We start from the raw sequence: 22,777 nt of genomic DNA, 5'->3' as shown, positions 1-22,777 counted from the left end.
ACAAGTAGGGCACGAGAGAAGGCAGGCATGCGCAAATTCAGGACAGCATTACAGCAGACTGCCAAAGAGTACTAGGACTGGTCTGAAGGCTGGACTGTTACATGAGGAAGAATGATGTTGAAGTCATTAGGATGGATATGCATTTTGATTTTCTTTGGGGGGGATTTGCTTTTTTGCGGTGGGGTTTTTGTGGGTTTTTTGTTGTTTTTTTTTTGTAGATGGGGTTTAACTTTTTTTTACTAGAAAAAAAATAAAGCCTTACAGACTAAGCTGACAAGGTAACTGAGTTACTCCATTCTTTTTCTCCTGAAAGCTCAACACAGCCATTCAATGGTGGTCATAGGTTAGTGCAGCACAGAAAATATGTACAGAGCTATATTTATATGGTTTTGGCCTTGATAAGAGTTCAATTTCTTCACAGTAGCTTGCATGGTGCTGTGCTTTGGGTTTATGATAATAACATATCATCATTGAGATATTTTAGTTATTGCTGAGCAGTGCACACAGAGTGTTCCTCACACCACCCCACCAGCAGTAGGCTGAGGGTGCACAAGTACACAGAGTGTTCCTCACACCACCCCACCAGCAGTAGGCTGAGGGTGCACAAGGAATTGGGAGGGGACACAACTGGGAGGGTCAACACAGTTGACCCCATCTGACATAAGGGGTATCCCATACCACATGGTGTCATGCTCAGCATATAAAGCTGAGGGAAGAAGAAGGAAGTGGGGGATGTTCAGAGTGATGATGTTTGTCTTCCCAAGTAACAGTCATGTGTGATGGAGCCCTGCTTTCCTGGAGGTGGCTGACACCTGCCTGCCTGTGGGAAGTAGGAAATTAATTCCTTGTTCTGTTTCGCTTTGCTTGCATGCAGCTTTTGCTTTACTTATTAAATTCTCATTATCTCAACCCTCAAGTTTTTGCACTTTTATCTTTCCAGTCGTCTCCCTATCCTACTGGGGGGGAGTGAGCAAGTGGCTGCATAGTGCTCAGTTGCACACCAGGGTTTAAACCACAAGGAGACATTTCAATTCTTGGCTTAGTTTTCAGAGAAGGTTTACTGACTGATACATCACAGCAAGCAAAGTCTTACATATAGTCTTAATTCATCAGGTAAGTAAAGATCATTACTGCAGAAAATCGCGATGTTGGTACTACACCTTCCTAGCAGGAATCATGCTATTTAATAAAAGCAAAAGATAACATTAAATATGACTAGAGTGGATCATGCAACACCCTAGCAAATCTATTTTGAGCTCACTGACTGAGTGAGCACTAATGCAGAGGAGTTGCTCAGAGTTTTCAAGTGTCTGAAAAAACGGGTAGGTTGGGGATTTTTACCATTTCAATGGCAAAAAAATATATGCAAACAGGAGATAAGGATGCTAGAAGCTCAGGTTTTTCTTCCCTGTTAAACATTTCCTATTGCACTCAGCTATTTTTGGAACTTACCACTATAACAGTATCAGAGACTTCTTAGAATGGTTACTGATTATCTTACTATTTGTCTTCAATAAATCTCAATAGTCACCTGTCTGTCCTAACCAGATTTTGGTCATTGAGCAGGAAAGTGGTGCTTTTAAGTTGTTATACGATCAGACATCAATAGCTAAATCTATAAAAAAGTAGAACAATTGTGTGATTTTCCAGTTTAAAATATCCTACTGACCTTTGCATACAGATTTGCAAATGTTTCCAAACACACTACCAATGCAGAAGTGTTTGCCAGTGCAGACACCACTGTAAGCTCCGGGCTATGCTCTGAATGACCCTCTTTTCTGGTCCTTAAGTTTTATGCAAGCCCTGTTTCTGTAACACCCAAAATGAATATTTTTCTCTAAAAACTGCTTTTGAGATGCAGAATTATTATCTCATGTAATGGATGAGGGAACAAGACCTGGGCTGTGAAACTTGCTCTAAGTTATTCAAGAGTACTGTGGATTTAAAGACCTGTTCTCCCAAGGTCTGATGCTCTAACTGAGCCACAGCTCCACTTAGGGCATCTTCAATGTTGGAAAGCATATAATGCACAACTGATAAACACCTAGATCTAGACATTTAGGTGGATGTATTTTCCCTTGAAACTCCCAAATATACCTGAAAGAATTAAAATTTTAAAAAGCAGACTGAGGCACAAAAAGTTTGCAACAGAAAAAGCTGTAGAAAGTTACACTACACTACATGTTATTCGGAGATTTACGTATTAGTCACAATATTTTAACATCTCACATTTAAGCATTAAAGTAGCAGGTTTAAAAACGTATTTCTGAATAGCTCATAAGTTTAAGTACTCCTTCATCTTTCATACTATGTTATTTAAATAAAACCCATACTGTAACTCCCCTGCATACATTTATCAAAATTTGAGCAAGTTGATATTTCTTCGTAATTTATACAAAAGTTAAAGGTTCTGCTGCTGTTTGCACAGTTCATCATTAGCTGAGGTTTTTCGTAACAAATTGCTATTTTGCACCTCCTCACATCTCAGTGGTATCTCACTACCTGAAACGCAGATGATGTATGGCATAACAGCCACTAAGCCATTCACAGAGAGACATGGCAGAATAGTCTGTGGGTTCCAGTACGTTTAACAAGATTAGCTGGGGCAAACTCAATTAATGTGCCATACATACAGACAAGCTGAAACAGATTTTCAGCATGGTCACTTGTAGAATCTCAAAAATTTTTGTATCATCTGGTTTTTAATTGTGTACAATTTCATGCTGCAGTGATTACACTGAGTTAGGACTAGCAACTTACACAGCACCTTCCGCTAATCACAGTAAGCAGTAATTCTCCTATGGCTGTCGCTATGTAGAAGTATAAGGAACTTATGTGCTGTGTATTTTGAAAGTCACCTCTTAAGATCAACGTTCTGTAATGGGAGGATCCAGGTTCCAGTTAAGGACATAAAGACTTCAGACTATATAGGGTTTCCATCTATGAGGGAGGGAAAAAAAGAAGGGAAGGAAGGGAGAAGGAAAGAAGTGGGGGAGGAAGAGAAGAAAGGAGGGAAGGAAGAAAGAGGGACAGGGACACAGGAAGAGTAACAAAAAGGTTGAGCCCTACTTGTATAAATACAGAAGTCTCCACCCATCCTGGATGCCTTAGGGAGCTGAGATTTATACAGGGCCAGCAGATTTGACACAGAACATAGGGAGAGCCATACCTCTGGAAGGAACAGCTAGATGCCAGATACCATGCTCCACTGTGTTTAAAGAAGTACTAGTGTCTTAAGCAAAGGCAAATGAATTCCACCCACAGTGGGGTAAAGGGAATAGAACTGCACTGGAAGGGAGGGGGACAAATAGCAACAGGACCCCAGAGTATCCCACAAGAAAACACAGAGGCAACACCCTATGTCAGAGGAGAAAGGATGCTGTAACCAAAAGGTTAGTCAGAGTCACAGATTTTAAATCTTTAAATCTTATGCCAGAAGCCCAGAATATTCTATGGCACATGACAGACTAATTGAGACTTCAAGCTTGATTTCACACTGTGTTATAAGTTTATTTGCAGGATCGCCCTAGAAATACTGTAATTTGTATTTTAAGCTTGAAGAGCTCCACACAAGGCAGGCTGTGATTTCCCATTACACCCCGCACTAACAGTGTTATCTAACCATGAAGACATCACAAATACTTAAACCAAAGCAAATGAGACTCAAAGAGCATTATTCAGTGCTCACAGTTCAACCTAAAGAAACAAATGCATAAAGAAACTCAGCTTTTCCCAAAAGATTTGCTTCTCATATTTAGTCAGCCTACCAATCCCATTATCCAAGTAGGTTTTCCACTTCTTTTCCTCCTAATATACTGCAGAGGAAACAAAGCTCTGTAAAAGCTTTTTCATTAATAGAATTGTTTTGCAGATACAACTTCATCAGTCCTACCTAAAAGCAAAAGAACTAATTCCTTGCTGGAATACTCTACTTCAAAAGCAAGTCTGACACAAGTAAACAGCACAGTGATTTAGTCATATATTTGTTACATTTTGAAGCACTGCTGATTTGTTAGGTTTAGAATACTAATACAGGACTAGTTTTAAGTATGTCTCCATTAACTTTCATCACATCTTCCTTACAATTGCTAAAACAAACCACAGAGCCAAAAAAGATTATTTATAGTGGATCAAAAGCTTTAATAGATTAATTTGGGTGTGTTCTTTTAGTTCATTATACCCCTGAGGAACAAAACAGACTAATACAACATTCAGTTCAAGGCTTTTGTCCTGACATGCAAAACCTCTGGGAAGGCTCATGGTGTCTGAAGCACTGACTGGCTCCTGTGAGAGGGGGACTGCCCAGGTCAGCCACGTAATAGCATCACAGACAACAGCAAAGCAGAATAGGGAGAAGCAGGAACCTCCGGGGCAGGCATTTCCTACATATTACCTTCAGTTCAAGATTTAACTCCAAAAAACTTTCCAGCTAACAAGGGACTTACACTGCTTTCAAAGCACATCTGGAAACTGATAACACAGATGTAAACTATAGTAAACTTGTTGATCCTCCACTTAAAAAAGAAGTGTTTCTGGGTATATTAAATATTCTCTTTTGCACTTCCCATGAACTCCCTCATGCATCCTTCTGTGATTTTATTCCAATTTCACCCCTTGCAAAGTGGAGTTCTAGGTACTTTACAAAATTATGACCACCAAATAAAGCCAAGGAAAATTATGCTAACTTTTAAACTCCGTCACTTTCAGCTACCGGTCAATATAGGGAAAGGACTGAAATACATTTTTTTTCTATTTTTGATGTAGTCTACTTTATTTCTTTATTCTGAAAAGCCACTCCATCGTACTGTAGAGAAGGAGAACAAAAGAGGGAAAATACAGCAAGAAACTCACTGAAAAAACAAAAACATGAAAGTGACATTTCTACACAAAAATACTGTGAAAATTCAGAATTAGATACAGTTCTTGAATTTTACTTCTACCAGAAGAGAGGGATGGAAACGTCTACTCCTCTGAAATAAGCATAAAGGTAAATGTGTACAATATACAAACAAAAAAGAATAATTTCTATCACGTATGTATATACAACAAAATGTGTATCTATCATGTTACTGTAAGAAAAGCATTTTGTAATTTAATTCCAATTTGTATAAAAGTTGAACCAGGCAAAGTTTGTATCTCTTAAGTAAACTTCATGAGGTAATGAATAATTTGCCATCCATAATGCATATTAAAACATTTATAATTACTGCACTCCAGGATTAACAACACAAAGAGTAATGCACTTCCTCTTTCAAGTACTTGAAATGTATTTTTTTCAGGTTACAGTGTTCCAGCAATTTATACTGCAATAGCATTTAGTAAAATTTGATTTGCCATTTATCCAAAAAAGACTGCTCTCAGTAAGAGACTTTAATTACTGCACTACGTTTCTCATCTTATACTTTTCTGCCTTACTTTTTGGTAAGTATGAATTTATGCATAATGAAGAATAAAATTTTAATTTATTAACAGTCCCGAGGTTTTTTTTTATTTTTTTAAACAGCAGCTAACAACTGCATATAAATATAACATGCCTATAAATAATTCCTTGTAGAGTTCGGTATCCTCCATCTCCTTTCCCTCCCAATGTAAACAATTTTATCCACAAGTGGATTCAACAATAGCTGAATTAATCAAGCTTGAGGTTAATTGTTACAAGCTTGAGGGCAGTAATCAGGTCCAGAATAAAGTATTTAACACTTCAGTATTCTTCACATTTTGAACTACCTCATCACATATGAAAGAGCTTCCAAAATATAAACCACAACAAATTATAACTTTCTGAATCATTATTTTGTCACATGTAAGACTCCAGTCACCCTGACTAACTGGGTTAAGGCTTCACCAAAAGTAAAACACAGCGTTTCAGTTCAGACTTCTTCCAAATAGAGTAAAGCATATCATTAGACTAAACACAATCAAAAAATTCACTCGTTCTCAAATCCAGAGGTAATGGCAAAAGAAATTATGACTTTTTTTGAAAGAATTAAATTTTGGTTTTCTTTAATCATGATAGAGTTCTGCTGGTAAAGCATGACAAAGACAATGTTCTTTGAGAATACAAGCTGTACTTTTAAAATTAAACCCATATGTTAGATGAAGAAACTTCTGCATGGCTACCTCAGTAACTACCCTACCTGTCTTGTATCTTCTCTGTTTAAGTAGTCCACTCAAAATTTTCTATTTATAACCCACAAATGGCTGCACTACAATCCCTTGATATTTTCAGCAGACATTTTTAAGCAGTTTTCAACAGATGCTATTTTAAATTATTACTTTCTGTTACAAGATTCAGCAACCACAGTCTAAAGATTAGCAGACACATAAATGTGTCCCAGTGAAAAAATGGACATGTCCGTTTCCAACTTTGGTATTTTATCAGGAATTTAGTTTCTATAGCCCCTGCAGTACTATCAGACTTAATGGGGCAGCCATAACTACTGCTAGCTTTCTCTCAGAAATTACTATCTATTCCAAATTTGGAAGTCAGATGCTCACTACTGATCCTTCGAATATACTATTTTATGAAGAAATAGAAAAAGACACTGAGGACATCATAAAAAGGCAACAAAGGTTTGAAATATTAAGAGAGCACTCAACTGTCATAAAGAAAAAAAAGCACGCCATAACCTTCATCATCATTTAAATTAAGCAAATAAACATTATATTTATCTGACAAAACAGCAATGTCTTCTCGGCAGTATAATAGCTTTTAATCTCTGGCAGCTAGTTTCAATGGCAGATTTAAAAAAAATAAAAATAAATAAATTATGCAGTTCACTAAGCCAGAAAACAGCTTTTAAGTAAATTATTTGGGGTAAAAATAGAAGTAATGCTTTTGCTACTTGCATTAAAAGCGTTGCCCTGTGTCTACATTGTAGCTGATACTAATATTTATTCCATAGTTAGATAATCCTCCATTAGCTAATCAAATTCAGTTGAGAACTTATTAAACAGCATTTCCCTGACCATTTATAGTATTTTGAATGACACCCTATTAAATGTTAACAGACTTTCCAATGTACTACAGTTTGCAAAACTAAATTAATGGAGTGTCGTGTATTTATACACTCTCCCCTCACTAAGAACTCCTAATTAATTTTGAAAACTTAAATTATAGCATAACTATAATAATTTCTATTTAGAACTAATAATTGCTTCATGGATTTATTCTGTGTAGCACTGGACATCCCTAATCCCTTTTCAGCTGCTACGTGTGAGAAAAGAAGTCAAAGAGCGCAAGAGTGGTCAGAACCTGAAAGGGTTACTCTACAGTTTCATTTACAAATTCAGGCCTCACAATGAACACAGCAATAGTGTTTAAACACAATTTTTGATTGCTATGCTATTGGAAAAAAAAGTTTTTGATTGATTTATGTATACATTGTTAATGCACATCTTTAACACTGAACTGCCTGGCTTTGCTCAATCTCTGTACAAAACTATTTATTCAGTTTATGTTTTATTCTTGAAAATGTAGCAAGAAATCAGAAAATAAAACCAAACCTCATTATACCAACATATAAGGGTCATACATATTTTTGTATCTATACATGTATATACACACATATATATACATACATACACACACACATGCACACCCCCTATGATGGATCACTTCCTTGCAAGCTTATCCTATCTGTCACTCATTAAAAGGAACATTGGAAGTTCACAATTAAAGCTTCCCAGGCCCCCAAATTCCTACTTTCACAATGAAATCATGTCAGCTAGTTTGCCAGCACTGTCACTGTTGTTACTCTACAGCTTCAGCAACTCAAGAGTTAAAAGTACACAGAGAAGTGAACAGAATTCCTGAAATTCAAATTCTATCCCGTTATCGTTCATACTGAATTACTACACAAGTTCCTTAGTAGACTAGTGTAATGTGTTCAGATGTGAAATACACATATTCATCTTCTGTCAGTTAAAAAATAAGGAATGTTCTTAAATCGTGGTAATATTTGCTTGCACATTCCACACAGACGTAGAGAGAACACATCTTAGTGATCAAAATATTAGTGCTTAGAAGTCAACAGCACCAATTCAAATTCAGGGAAATCCTCCAATTTCTTTCCATTACATTGAACTGTGCATTTTTCACACTTGAAACATGTTAAGACAAAAGCTTATGGTGAATTCTCAGCTATATACCCAAAATATCTAGTAACTGAAATTTATGTACAAACAAAATTGAGCTGCCTTAATAGCCGACTGATTATACACTTCAGTTCTTGCATCCCTAGCAAGTTAATTTGTATGATCATACAAAATAGACTGGGCAACTTGCTTATTTGTGGCTCATAACATGGATTTAAATTTTGTATAGACTGACAAAAAGCACGCAGAATGTGTAAGAAGTTCAAATTTATCTAATCAATTTTTCAGACAGTGAGGAAAAAAATAAATGGAGAATCAAATTTTTACCTCATCTCCTTTGGAAAGTTAAAAATCAAGGTCACATTAAAAAAGGAGAGGTATTAAGAACACCACAACATAGTCCCTTTTGTGTTCATCTTGCATAATGCACTTCAAATGAAAAATTCATTGCAAAAAAATCTGTTACAGGAAAACACAGCCTGTATGACATACACCTTCAACACAGTCCAAAGTACAAGAAAATACAAGAATACTTCAGTTTGTATCAGGGAAGTAAACTCCACTGATGATACATGAGAGGATTTGGTTATTTATTTATTCACAACATAATTAGTCTTTGACTTCAAAACAGAAACCCAAAAAGTAAATCCAAGTATTCTCCTCTCTTAGAAATTAATTTAATAAAGCCCGTATCTGTAAGCCAGGTACTTAAATCTAGAAAGTATTCAATTTGACAGTTTCTCCAGTAATAATCCACAAAACTCTCAAAAGCCTGTGGCCCAACATAAAGAGAACAAACAAAAACAAAAATGAAACACCCCCTCCCCCCCAAAAAAACAAGTACTGAATATTGCTCCTAGTTGTACAAGCTAGCTTTGAAAGCAACCTCATTGCTAAAAATAAAATAAAAAAATACACTAAGTCTTTATATTCTGTTTGTATTTCCTCTGTGCCACACCAATGAGTGAGCTATGCTCATCCATTTACAAAGAAGACAACAAGAAAAAAAAATTACTTCCACTTACTTGGTGTTAATTCTGGGTTTCCTTTTAAGTTCATCATCTTTGGAACTGAAGGTCCATATATGTCTGCATCAAGCAAACCAACTTCTTTTGTCTGTGTAAGAAACAAATGAAAGTATTTGTCAAAATATGTCTTCTTTAATGAATTACTAGTTGAAAAAAATGTAAAAACTGCCCATTTAAATAAAAATATTCTCTTGATTTTAGATGTATCATTGTTTCTCTCTGAAATGCAATTGAAGCATGAAATATAACAATGTCTCTAGAAGCTGAGACAGACATCTTCAGAAAATCAATTCACAACACACAGAATCCTCACTTGCACATTTTCTTACTTACAAAGCCCTCATATTAAAACATTGTAAGCAATGTTATCTGTATTCCATGAAAATTTATGCAGAAATAAAATTTTATTTTTTAAAATGTATCAGATTTTATTGAAAAATAAAAACAAATTTTGTTTGTAAATATATTTGAATTAATGCAATTTGAGTTATATTAGTGACCACAAGAGGGAAAAACCATATTTTTATCTTCTGTTGAAGTGGCCAGCGTAAACATTTGCAGACGTTTGCGGACATCTTGAAAATACTGAAATGCAAGTCTGTGAAGCCAGCTAAGCAGGCATGACATTTTAATCAAATGCATTAGCACAAAAAATGCTAAAAATGAGCTTATACAACTACAAATGGTACATTTCAACTACGTAGTCTAGACTTAGAGGATTGATTTCTATGTGCTTTTTTATAGATATATATATATACACATATTTTGTGAAAACTCAACTGTTTTTCCTACAGATGGCAAGACACACTACCAATTACCAAATTATGCAAATTAGGTCGTAAAGAGCAAGCCCTTTAAAGTGCTGAACATCAAGTTTCTCTATATAAAAAGCTAACTGTATTCAAAATTTTGCAATATTGCAAGCACGTATGCTTAAGGGCTTGTTTGAAAGGTTAAGGCAGCAATGGAAGCTTTTCCAACAATGCCAAATCAGACTTTTAGTGTTTCAAAATGTGTGTTTCACTTTCTGGATGATGTTTTTGTAATGTGGTATCATATATTAAGCCATTCTGTCATCACAGTATTGATAGGAAGGATGGAGAAAGATAAACTCTCAGTGATAACTATCACTTTTTTGGTTAGAAGAGAGGTGTAAGCAAGGCTTTTAATGCAAGTATGCAGCAACCTTTGAACAGGATTTCTGAACATGAAGTATATTCTGTGGCATCACAATCAGTTTGGATTTTCTTGTTGGTTTTTTTTCGATTTGGGGTTTTACTTTGTTTTGGGGTTGTTTTTTTGGGTTTTTTTTGGAGGGCTGTTTGTTGGCTGGGGGGGCTGGGTTTGTTTGGTTTGGGTTTTAGCTGGTTGGGTTTGGGTTTTTTTTTTGTTGTTTGTTTGTTTGTTAACAGAAATGCCCCTGGATTAAAACCTCAGGTATTCTCACCACTACTTCTGAATAACTGTGAATTTTAAATAAGATACCAAAACCAACTCATAGAAGCCTAGATAGATACCCCAGAAGCAAGACTGACCCTTTTTACTACAACATACGTAATAATTCGAGTTTGGAGAGTTTTATGTGGGGGTTGCTTTCTTCTGATTTGGGTTTGGTTTTTTTTTCCTTCTTCTGTTTTTTCAAGCTGTTGATATTGAACCGTGAAGAAATCCTTAACAGCTGAACAATTTAAAGTGTTAAATTTACCTAATATAAGCCAAATGCATCTTAAATTTTATAACCAAGAAGTAAAAACTGCATTACCATGTAGAATCTATGTACTTTAAAAAATTAGTTTTTACTAAAAAAATCAACCAAATTTGGGTTCAATTATTCAAAATACTTTTTTCTAGAAGAGAGCAAAGCATGCAGAATTATATGAATTAATTTAGATTTTTTAACATTATTCTCTTTGTATAACCCCTATTACAAAATGTTCAGGAGTTGCTCTGACAAATTATTCTACTTTTTGTCTACTGTATGAAAACTGCAATTTCAAAAAGACTGAAAAGACCCATTTTTGTGTTAGATTTCAAAGACATCAACAACAGTATTAGAGCTTCTTTGTTCTTGTACAAAATGCATATTTTAACAGATCAGAAAGATTCATGACTCAGTCCCTTTATCTGTGCCAGCAGCTAATCAAACCCATCAAAACATCATCTAGGGGCTGTACCACATAATTCCTTCTCAAAGAAAAGTAAATATTTGTAGAAAAGCCTACATGGTGTTTTACACCTGACTGAGATAGTTTCCCTCAATTTTTTGAGGGTTTCCCCCCCAGCAAGGATCATGACTACCCACTGACTAACCACAGTGATCTTACAACTCACTACAGTTTTGTTTTCAGCCTGAAGGAACTGAAGATTTAGGGTAAGCTAAATTAATTAGATCGACTTTGTGACCTTCTGGGCATAATCAGATCTTTACCGCTACAGGCCACCTATTGCTAAGAGTCAGCAGGAATGTATCTGCAAGCATACCAAATTTCCTGAAATTAAGAATAATGCAAGCACACTGGAGAAAAATATCCCTCAATTGCCAAGGAGGAGTTTGCAAGTTCAGCTACTACTTCAAACTAAAAGGCTGATCTTTGTTTCAAGTTCATACAATAAACCTGACAGTTTTTCAAAAAAAAGGAAAAGAAAAGAAACAAATTTTACGCACTTCCTCAAAATTCAGAAAGATGCTCATTTCCCAGATGCATTGCTTTTGTTTGTGGATGTGGCTCAATAAAACAGTTGTCTTCAAAAATAACAGATACTCCAGTTTCTACAACTCATGTTAATAAAAGCAGAAGTGCTCCTGTAAGCATGGTGCTTTCTATAGGATTGTAGGAGAAAAGTCTTTTGGAAATTCTTTAAATCACTGGCAGAATCTCACTAAAGATAGCCTCAGGTACGTTTTTTTACTTCACCAAGCAATTGAATGTGTTAAGTCAAAAGAGTTCATACTGCCTAAAAATAGCAGCTTATACAGAAAGCATTGGCCCAATAAGCTAAGGTTTTGAGTTTTGATCCTCCCAACTATCCCTGCATTTGCAGTACATAAGCATCTCTAGAACAGTAGTAATAACCCTTTACTCAAGGTTTAATTACCTTGGAAAAGCATTAACGGCAGCTACCAAGGGATCTTTTAAAACAGGCTCAGCACAGTCCAGATCATCTCTTCCAGCATTTATAGTTTTAAAACCCCAAGAGACAAAATAATTTTCACACACCTGGATGCTACCACATGAAACTGTTAAACGGAATTACCAACACCAGATACTTCACATTCTGAGTAAAGTTTAATTCAGATGTAAGACTTATAATAATTAAAAAAAAAACAAATTAAATGTTAATAGTGTTTTCACCCCTATAACCCACACCTCATATAAATCTGTACATCTTTCAAAATACTGCTGTATTAAAACCAAACCCTAAAACACATGCATAACATCAGACAAGGCACAAAACATCTGGACAGAAGGAACAGATTACAGGGGATCACAAGCAGGAACAAAAAGGCAACTGAAAGAAAAAAAGGAGAAAAAAAACTCTAGGATTCCTCTAATGTCCTCTGACATTATTTTGATATGCATATACATCTCATACCGATGCCGAGTTGCTTTTTTTTCTTAAGTAATACTAGTGTTAGGTAGACAGAAATACAGCACTCCAAGTACATCCAAGCATGTCTAAGTCCCCTGCTTCCAACTGTTTTGCAGGGCACAGCACACACCACTGCTACAGCCGTCCTCAGCATTCTGCAGAAAAAGGATTCAGATGCAACAACTCCACCATCTTCTAATGACTGCATTTTCTCCTTATAAAAATATTTCTATCCTGTGTTATTAAATAAACAGCATTCCATCTTTCCAGCTGGCATAGCTATAACCAAGTTCAAAACACCTGCTCTCATTTGCCCTTTTCCTTCTGCTTGCCCAGCTGTGGAAAAAACTTTGAATCAATCATCAAGTTTACTACACTTGGAAAATACTTTCTAGAGACCTGTATTTTTGTTGCACTATTGCAAGTTCTGAACAGCTTAAACTGACAATGTAACCACTCCCATACGATTTAAATACTTCCATGTTACTGTAAGCTACTATTATGTTTTTCATACACTAAACTAACACATGCAGGATTATCAACCTCTTCATACAGAGTAAGATTCTTACCAATACTCCATCAGGCAGAGAAAACACAAAATTGGAAATAAATATAGTACCAACACTCTCTTGGTACTCTCTTGGTCTGTTCAGCAAAAAGTATACTTAAACACTCACTGATGTTCATATTTGCCTTCTTATAGCTCCTTTTAAGGTTTCCCCTCTCTCTCTAGTTCTCTCCCCCCCCGGCTAAACTACTGCTAGGATTTGCTCCTCCTGCTGCGTTGGTGCTAGCTGTCGTGATCTCATCTGACCATCGGTGAGCACAAGACCACAAAAATAATAAATATACAGGATAAAGGACCATGGTAAAGAAGTATAACTCCTCTTCATCTTCTGCTTTTATATTATCAACCACATCATCTTTTTTATTTCATTACCATTAATTTTCTCAACAAGATATCGATTTGCTCCGTTAGACCTCCCTAAACATTTCTGACAAATACTCAGTATAAGATACATTTATATAATCACATTTCTTACCCCAGTACAAACAGTTAAAGTTTTCATTCCAGTTTAGAAACTTCTCTCACCTACAGTTTTTAGTCACTAGGTATAGACGCTGTATTTACAAGAAAAACAAATGCTTCAACAATAGATAAAGAATATATTCTTGCATAAACCCTTAAAGATGGAAATCCTACAGCTTTGTCTGTGCACTGTACAAATCACAGGCACAGATAACCTCACTAAAAAAAATCCTTCCATTTAACTTCCCTTGCAAAATTCTTAACATAATTAAAGCTCAGTTTAACCTCTGAACTTGGCCATTGCCTTGTGAGCGACAGAGATTTGCAACATAGCTGTAACTGGAATTAATGATTTTCAAGCACTGAGCTTAATTGTAATAAAATCTTTTGGGGAGATAATTAAAACGAAGTTATTGAAGACCACATTAGACACAGTCCCTCTACACTGGAAGACAGAGGTCTTATTAAAAAAAAAAAAAAAAAACCAGTAAATTTTGCCTCCTTTGCTTTTCCTTAGGCAGATTCAAAATTATTCAATTGATACTCTTTGTACTCTTAGGCAGATGAGTTTTACTATACATGGTCCTTGTACAGATGACATAGGCCCATGGTAATGACAAAATTATCTGTATCCTTCCTCCTGTTAACTATGGTCTAATACACTTTCTATATGCAGGTTCCCCTTTTTTGTCTTTCAGGTAATATTAACTATGAAATCTATTGCATTTTCCAGTAACAGATTTTTCAACCAAATGCAACCAGTTCATTCATATATCACAGAGGACCTCTCCACACATAATACTGTGCTCAGGGGAGAATCTGGTGACATTCATTGATTTCTTCCAAGTTGCCAAATGCTTTATTGAGGAACAAGGCTGACAAAAGACTTTATGTCAACACAGAAAGAATTAAAAAAAAATTAGTTCACAAAAAAGCTACTATAAATAGTTGTTACTTAACACAGCCTACATTACTGCTAAACATCCAGAGACTCTTTGACAGCATTAATTTACTTTTGCTCATCTTCTGTGAGAATTTTTTCCATACGTGGTAGGGCACATGTACCCCACTGGAGATTACTGAATATTTTACTTTGAAATAAGCTCTGCAGACCCTCAGAATTCCCTGGCGTTCATCCTGTGGGAGGTGAAGGCACAGGTTAATGACATATCGTTCCATATGGTGAAGGATTCCCTACACTAGAAGTGCTCCCAGGATTTAGCACCTGCAGCCCATTCCGAAGACATAAAAAACAGCTTTGATAAATGAAGGTGCCAGTTATTTTTAAAGCTGGTGATCTTAATCCATCACCAGGACTCTCAATTTACCCTTTTAATGTCATTATAGACTTAGAGATAATCCCAAACTGCAAGCAGCAACACAGAGGACAAAAGAGAACTTAAAATCAGGACAGGCTCTAGGTTCCTCCTTTGACATACTGACACACTGAATACCCATCTTTTAATCCCTAATTCTCTAACTCTTTCAGCTGCACACTATTTATGTGCCTAGCTGTAAATTGGATTAAAGCCAATAAAGTACCTCTGCAGTTGCCTAAGTCTGTATCCTAGAAATGTAGACTTGTTTTAAACACTCACTCTTCCCCTGGTTTAAAAGCCTTCTTCCTTCATATGAAGATTATCTAATTTTCTGCCAGCTACAGAACTTCTCTGGCACTTTTTCTACAAGAGTCTGCAGTAACTCCTAGTCAGGTTTCTGGATAATCAGACACCAGGAATTCAACCTCTTTTGGCCTTCTTGTATCACAGAATCATAGAATGGTTTGGGTTGGAAGGGCCCTTCAAGAGTATCTAGCTCCAACCCCCTGCCATGGGAGGGACACCTTACACTAGACCAGGTTGCTCAAACCAGGGATGGGGCATCCACAGCTTGTCTGGGCAACCTGTTCGAGTGCCTCACCACTCTCACAGGGAAGAATTTCTTCCTAAAATTTAATCTATATCCACCCTCTTTCAGCTTGAAGCTGTTGCCCCTTGTCCTATCCCTACATGCCCTTGTAAAAAGTCCCTCTCCGGATTTCTTGTCAGCCCCCTTCAGTTACTAGGAGGCTGCTGTAATGTGAAGTCTCCCCAGAGCCTTCTCTTCTTCCTATTAAAAAATTCAAGACAGCACAATTTTACAAATAAATTACCAAAATCCAAAACAGAATCCCAAACATTACTACATCTCTACAAGACGCCTCACCGCTTTCACAGCATGCCAAATCATTGTAAACCTGCTCCACCTTTCACATCAGTCTCTGACATCTGCACTAGGCTTTCGATGACTTGAAGACCTAGGATGCAGGTAATACTGACTCAGGATTGCAGGTACCTACATGCAGTGCTTCAAAAATGTTTTATTTTATTCAAATGAATATATGCTTAACTTGAGGAATTTTTTTTAATTTTTATTTTTTTAGTGGCCAGTGTTTAAAAATATTTCAAATTTTACACATTTTTTTACTTGGAAAACAGTAAGATTTTTCAAGCTTTATTCCCTCATTTTCTCAGCTGATCTAGAACCTGACCTGTCATTGCAAAACAACCCAAATCAATTCTAACTGGCATCTCCAGCTTTATTGACACTTTTTAGCATTAAGTAACAAGCATGTACACCTTATCTATTGCAATTAAAGTCTTCTGATTCGCTAAGCAACAAAGGTAAGGAAATCAAACCCTAATAATTAGGAAAGCTGCAGAGGAGGAGGACAAAACAGGTCAGAACTTGCCTTCCTTCTACAATTACTCAATGAATTATTGCCTAAATTCTTCTAGATTTGTTTGTTCCCCCCATATGGAATTTTTTTCCTTACCAGAAAGAAATGTATATACATTGTGAGATTACCTATTAATGCAGTAATCGAGTATTATCCTGTATACAAACAGTTTAATTGCAAGAACTAAATATTTGAAAAAAGCTGGAATGTAAGGAAAATAGGCTGAGTGGGTTTTGAGTAGCTTTAAAATTAGTGTGATCTGCAGTTTGAAATAAGTAAAACTGGTTTTATTACCACAATAGTGAATTTACACAAAGACTCTGATCACAACTATTAACGTCTATGCTATAACTTACTATGTATTTGTGAGAAACCTCTTAACCGTGTATGCATATAATAGGCTGATATATCCACACAAGTTTTCTGCTTCAAAAATAAAAACAAACCCCGCGTTGTGACATTTTGACTGTGGTATTGTTTGAATAAGTGTTTTTCATGTAGTTAATCATCAACTTTCTCCAGCTTTATTTACACCACAAGACAATGTGTTTGGCCTTTCAGTGCCGCTGGCTAAACGAAACGCCAGGGGGAGAAGCTCCCTGCTCGGCCTCCCGCACTCCCTCTGCAGCCAGCCTGCCCTGCCCGCCTGCATGCGGACACAGACATGGATGGTCTTCCATTTAAAATACTACGTTGCTCAGCAACCAGTGGGTTTGCTTGCTAAAACAAAGGCCACTCCCTAAAATAACTCACACTTGTATTTCAAATTTTGTATTTCAAATGTTGGTCCTCATCAGCTTGACCCAGTAATCCCCCTGGCAAAGAGTTAGGCTGGAATAGTTATAACTGATGCATTTAATCACATCCCCCATACTTCAAGCAGAAGCCACTTGCTTACGCCTACATGCTAATTTTTTCCTTATGGTGTTATTTGCTCCTCTGTCCTTTGCAACATAAAAACCATTTCATCCGATAGGGAAAAATGTAAATCTTCCTGGAAAGAAAAGGAGAGTCGAAGGAAATCTGACTGGGGAGCTTGCCTAACAGTGACAGCACAAGCATGCAGCCTCCCAACTGGATTTGTGCCATCCTTAGTCATGCACAGCTGGTGTTTGCTCACTAAAATACTCTGTTCATAAACAAGCAATCTCTATCCTATTATTGCTGCCATCTATTAATTCAACTTGTTTCTACTATAATAAATTGTCTCTGGCCAGGCAGCCTTCATACATAGTCACTCTAGTCTGAATATGAATCGTCCTGGCATGAAACCCAAAAATTCTTCCCAAGTGCTCCTAGGGGAGCTGCTAGTACACCAAACGAATGAAAAGAATCAGCTGTCAAACTACGCAAGCAATTAAAAACAGGACAGAAGCGTAAAACTTTAAGGTAACACAAAAAGAACACTGTATAGATTTATACATCTTGGTACAGGCCCAAGGGCTTACACAATTCTTAACTAATCCATCTACAGCATGTAACCTGGGGTACCAAAACCCTAATATTCCAGAAAGGGATAAGACACTGCCCTCTAATGCAGGCTTGCTTCCCTGGCGCTGCATTAAAAAAAAAAAAAAAAACCAAAAAAACCTCCCCCTAAAATAAAACCTACTTTGTCTTGGACGTGGTATCTAGGCATCTAAATGAAATCCTGTCTTGAATTATTTATTCTGTAACCATGAGGCAAAAATATGCCAAACAGACTGAGCACCAGAATGCAAGACTTGAACTCCTGAATTCTAATCACAGCTCTGCCAACAACATTGTATGCCAATGACAATGTCCAAGGTTCTGTCGATGCCTTAATACTTCAAACAATCTGTGCAACTGGAAAAGCTTTCACATGAAAAGAAGTGGAGAAAAGAAAACCTATCTACATAAACAGTGGGGTTTTGTTTTTGTTTTTTTAACTATATTAAATAGACTTTTAAGAGAAGATAGAAGGAAGCTTTCCTTTATCAAGAGGACAAAATACTCCTTATGCTTTGACTGTTAATCTTCTTCCTTTTTATGACCTTATCAAACAACAATACGATGTCACAGCTGCTACTGAAAGAAAAAAAAATCTATTCTAATACAATCTCCTCTGAAAACATATTCCTCAGATCTCCCTCACTAGAAAACATTGTTCTCAATAGCCTGTGACCTGTAATCTTAGAAAAAGAACACTTGAGAGATCAGAAAACAACATTATTTTAAAGTCATTTAGCTCTGGTATACTACTTGCTTTGAAAATCTAGTTACAAACATTGAACTTGTAACAGAAAGAGACTGTATCTAATGAAGGAAGCACAGATCTTTATTGTCATGGTGACCTACCTTTCTTCACAAGCCTTTTCATTCCTCCTTTAAGCAGTACATCAAGAATTGGTTTCTATAAATCTATATTTGCCTTATAAGAGACATAAGGACTGTAATGAAGCTGCAGGAGGCTGCTGATGCTCTAATCTACTAACAGCAACATTACTGCTTCCTCAGAAAGAGGTGAACTTACAATAGCAATGAAGGGAAGGGAAACCACATGAAGCTGATGCACAATCAGCAGCTATTAAAAGTAAAATAAGGAGGTCCATTGCTGTATATCTGAGATCAATGAAATTCACTATAAACTTCAGCAGAAGGCATCAATGGACTCTGGAAAACAATCACTTTTTATTTCGCCACAAGAAAACCAAACTTGTAATGATCTCTACAACTCAGAGTACTGGACAATACCAGCCTGGACCAAGGTCCCAAGATACTACTTTCATAACCCTGACTCACAAAACTAGTGAGCCGAAATCAATGGGAGTATGCAAATAAACACACCAGCAAATTGAAGCCCAAAGATTGAACATAAACATGATGTATGCCATCATGTTTATATATATATATTAATGCATGAACAAACATAGAGTTAAGCTTATTCAATCCACCTTAATTTTGTATTGTCTAACTATACAATGCACAACTGCACCAAGGCAGCAGCTTGCTAGCTTGTGACCATCAGCGCATGCAAGTCACAGCTATGTCATCAATTTCAGCTGCTCTTCACTGATTAACATCCTCCAGATGCTGGCCTCCAATTTTATACCACTACATAATCATAACATCAGAAATGACTAGCTTATTCTGTGTTTATTTAACTTCACTGGCTCAATTTAATTTAAAATTATTTCTCAGTCTCTGATTTTCCAAATAACTCCAGCAACAACCTCTTCAATCACTCTAGACTATGGTCTCTCCTATTTGTGTGCTCTACAAGTGTTTCAATGGGCTACTGAAGCGGTGCATCACATTATTATGTTTAAAGACAGATACTTGGCTCCTAACAAAGGGCAAAATCCCAAAACTTGTGTATGTCAGAATTGCTGAGAGATGCTTTATCTAAACATAAACAATGCACAAAACTGGATGTTTGAAAAGTATCTGGCACAATTCTAAAAACAAACTGGTACAGAAAGTTATGTGCAATTAGTTGACATGGTTTCCATGGAACTACTCAATGACCCTGCCACAATAGAGATCACATTGCAGGATCACATTCATTCTGTAAAAGTATTACAGCAAATGCCATGTCTTAAAGTTAATTAGAAGGAACCATTCAAGCAGTTTTGCTTTTCAAGATGATAGATTTTTCTCTGAAATCAAATTACTCCAGCAGCCTATTTAAAACACAGAATTAAAAACTGTGAAATATCAGATCAGATGCTATTACAAACAGTACATATTTCATATAACAGCTTTAAACCCTCTCTTATCAAGTATGACTGAGTTTATGGACTTCTTTTAAACCTATTATAAAATTCCCAGAGCAAGTGTGCAGATCTCATATAAACCTCACTCCCTCCACCTGTTTTCTTTTACTCATCTTTTGCAAGAAGAAAAAGATGCTACCTTTAAAGTACTTGAGGATACCTTCTATTTAATTAATGCTTTACAAGTACAAAATATGCATCATATACTACACCCTTACATAGAAAGTGAAGCTTGCTTCCAAGTTTACCTCTGCGGCAATAAACGTACACAATGGCACTACTCCCAGTTTACAGCAGTGGGTGGACAGAACGAAGAGCTGTTGTTTTTACACTTGAACAATTCCCACTGTCCATTTATAGTCCAAATAACAGCTTGAACAATACCAAACTGGCCAACAGTATTTTGTCACTCAAATAATGTTATTTCCAAGCCTTAGGGAAGATACACCGCTCTTTTTTCCTCTCAGCTGTTTATTTATAAAGTTTATTTACACATTAATTTCTCCAGAAAAAGTGAATCTTTAGAGCTGTAAAAATTGTTTTGGATACCATCCAGCACTTATATTTTTTCCTACTCAGTGCTCTGAAGTGACAGAGTTTAATTATTTATTATGTGTATCCAACCTGCACAAACATCCTCTACTATGTCTACACAGCCTTGCAGAATTGCAGTTGAACTTAGAGATACACAAGGGAAAGGACACAGACAAACACAGATGAAGGATGAGAGAAACTAAGTCATTCATGGTACAGATAAAATAAAAACAAATAATCTCAAAGGTCCATGAAAAACACGTAAAGAAATTAACTGTCAGAGTAAATACTAAGATTTAATGTATGCGACTGCCCCCAGTAGTAACCATTTTAATTATGACACACATGCTTGTTTCACATTAATTAGATGTTCACCTACCGGGTCATTTGCTGCTAGGGCAAGGGCTACATTTACTGCAAGAAAGAGGAAAAAAAAAAAAATTAGGTGCAAGAAAATTTGATTCCTAAGTATTATCTCTGTTATCAATGTTAGCACCACTAACAAGATAAAATATAAATACATCATACTTACTTAATCACTGCATTCATCATCTTGGCTCTTAGCTGCTTGCACCTCTACAATATTGCTAGTTTAAGTGGCAGCAGCACCTACATCTCAGTCCATGTTTGCTAACAGGCTAACATACTCAAACTCATCTGCAACAATTTGCAAATTCTGAGTTTCTAGAGTACACTGAAATATAAAAGTACAATCTAAGTATTTTGCCAAAGGATAACATTAGGAAACAAAATTTTGAGGTACTCACTCGACTTTTGAAAAGTGGACACTATAAAATAACCCTACAAACAGTAACCTTCACCACCGCCTCTAGTGAACTTTCTTAAAAGTAGAAATTAGGTCAGTATTGATCTAAACTATCTAAGTACAATGACCAGAAACATGACCATACCCCTTTTTTTGATTTCTTGTGACATATTAAACATGGATATTTTCTGGAATAACATGTTAATGCTTTTCACTTGATTTTTATGTCAGAAAAAATCTCATTTACCCTGAGAGCATCGGTAACAACTAAAGAAACAGAAAAACAGGGTGAAGCCATTAAAAAGACTGTGACTTTGATTACAGCTTTTAAATTTCCATCAATACTTAACTCCCATAACTAAAAAACACACATAAAAAATGGTATCTTTTAATGGCTCAGGAGCTTCAATTATGTTGGAAGACCTCTTATTAAGCTTCAGTATTACTTCAAAACAGTAATTGTTGTAATCCAAGCAGTAACGTATTTTAAAAGAAGGGAAAAACAAAAAAACAAACTGCAAAACATAACAGAAAATACACCACCACACACACAACTCTTTCTCAGGTAACATCTTTTGTTTTCTTTACACATTGCTGTGTATCAGCCCACAGAGCCTTTTAAGAAAGGCAAACTGAGTCAGCCTTGTTCTATGGAAGAGTATGAAGGTGCTGAGAACAAGCTAGGGAGCCAGATTCCCATCTTAAGAAACCTGGTATTCAGAAAGGTAAGTTCCTTTAAACAAAATGGTGAGAAGGTTAACAAAGAAAATCTCCCTAAGAGGCACACAGCCTCCGTTTACTCCTAAACTGAGAAAGCATATAGATTTTATTCTTCAGCTTGCTATTAAAACAGATGCTTCATTAACCATTCCCTGAACTGATCACTGGAAAATTAATCCTCTGAAACTTGGAGACTGATCCACAAATCCTAGATTAATGAGAAAAACCAGCAAAACATCAATAAATAAGAAAATCAACCGCAGCTTATGTCTGAAGAGGCACAAAGGAAACAAGATGTTCTACACACTGTCTTAAAACCACTTTCTGCATCCATCATCTTCCTATAAAATTAACGTGGGTGAAAATTAAAGTACGATCCACAATATTTCTTCAATAAAAGATATCTGATTATCAATGGAAAAAAATAGATACAGCAGGAATAATTTAGTGGGAAAACCTTAAGTTTTTAGCTGGATATCTAGCTGGACACCACATCTTCCCTGTTGAATCCCACCTGATTCTTGCACTCTGTTGTCTTTGTATTACCACCAGTTC

General features: G+C 36.2%; 1 protein-coding gene across 1 annotated transcript in view; it reads right to left on the bottom strand.

The window, feature by feature from the left end:
• The window catches only part of NUBPL (NUBP iron-sulfur cluster assembly factor, mitochondrial), an 85,849-nt gene that overhangs the window by 57,963 nt on the left and 5,109 nt on the right, over positions 1-22,777 (bottom strand). Inside the window, exons 3-4 of the mRNA XM_061463482.1 lie at positions 21,116-21,150; positions 9,123-9,213 (exon numbers count right to left, since the gene is read on the bottom strand). Coding sequence (XP_061319466.1) covers positions 9,123-9,213; positions 21,116-21,150 — 126 coding nt within the window. The remainder of the gene's footprint in view (positions 1-9,122; positions 9,214-21,115; positions 21,151-22,777) is intronic.

This window comes from Pezoporus flaviventris, unplaced genomic scaffold (assembly GCF_033815535.1).
Source record: "Pezoporus flaviventris isolate CSIRO_AGI_PZ_B2104156 unplaced genomic scaffold, CSIRO_AGI_Pfla_v1 ptg000036l, whole genome shotgun sequence".
Taxonomy (NCBI): Eukaryota; Metazoa; Chordata; class Aves; order Psittaciformes; family Psittacidae; genus Pezoporus; species Pezoporus flaviventris.
The sequence above is the reverse complement of the archived record's forward strand: the minus strand, read 5'-3'. Positions and strand labels throughout refer to the sequence as shown.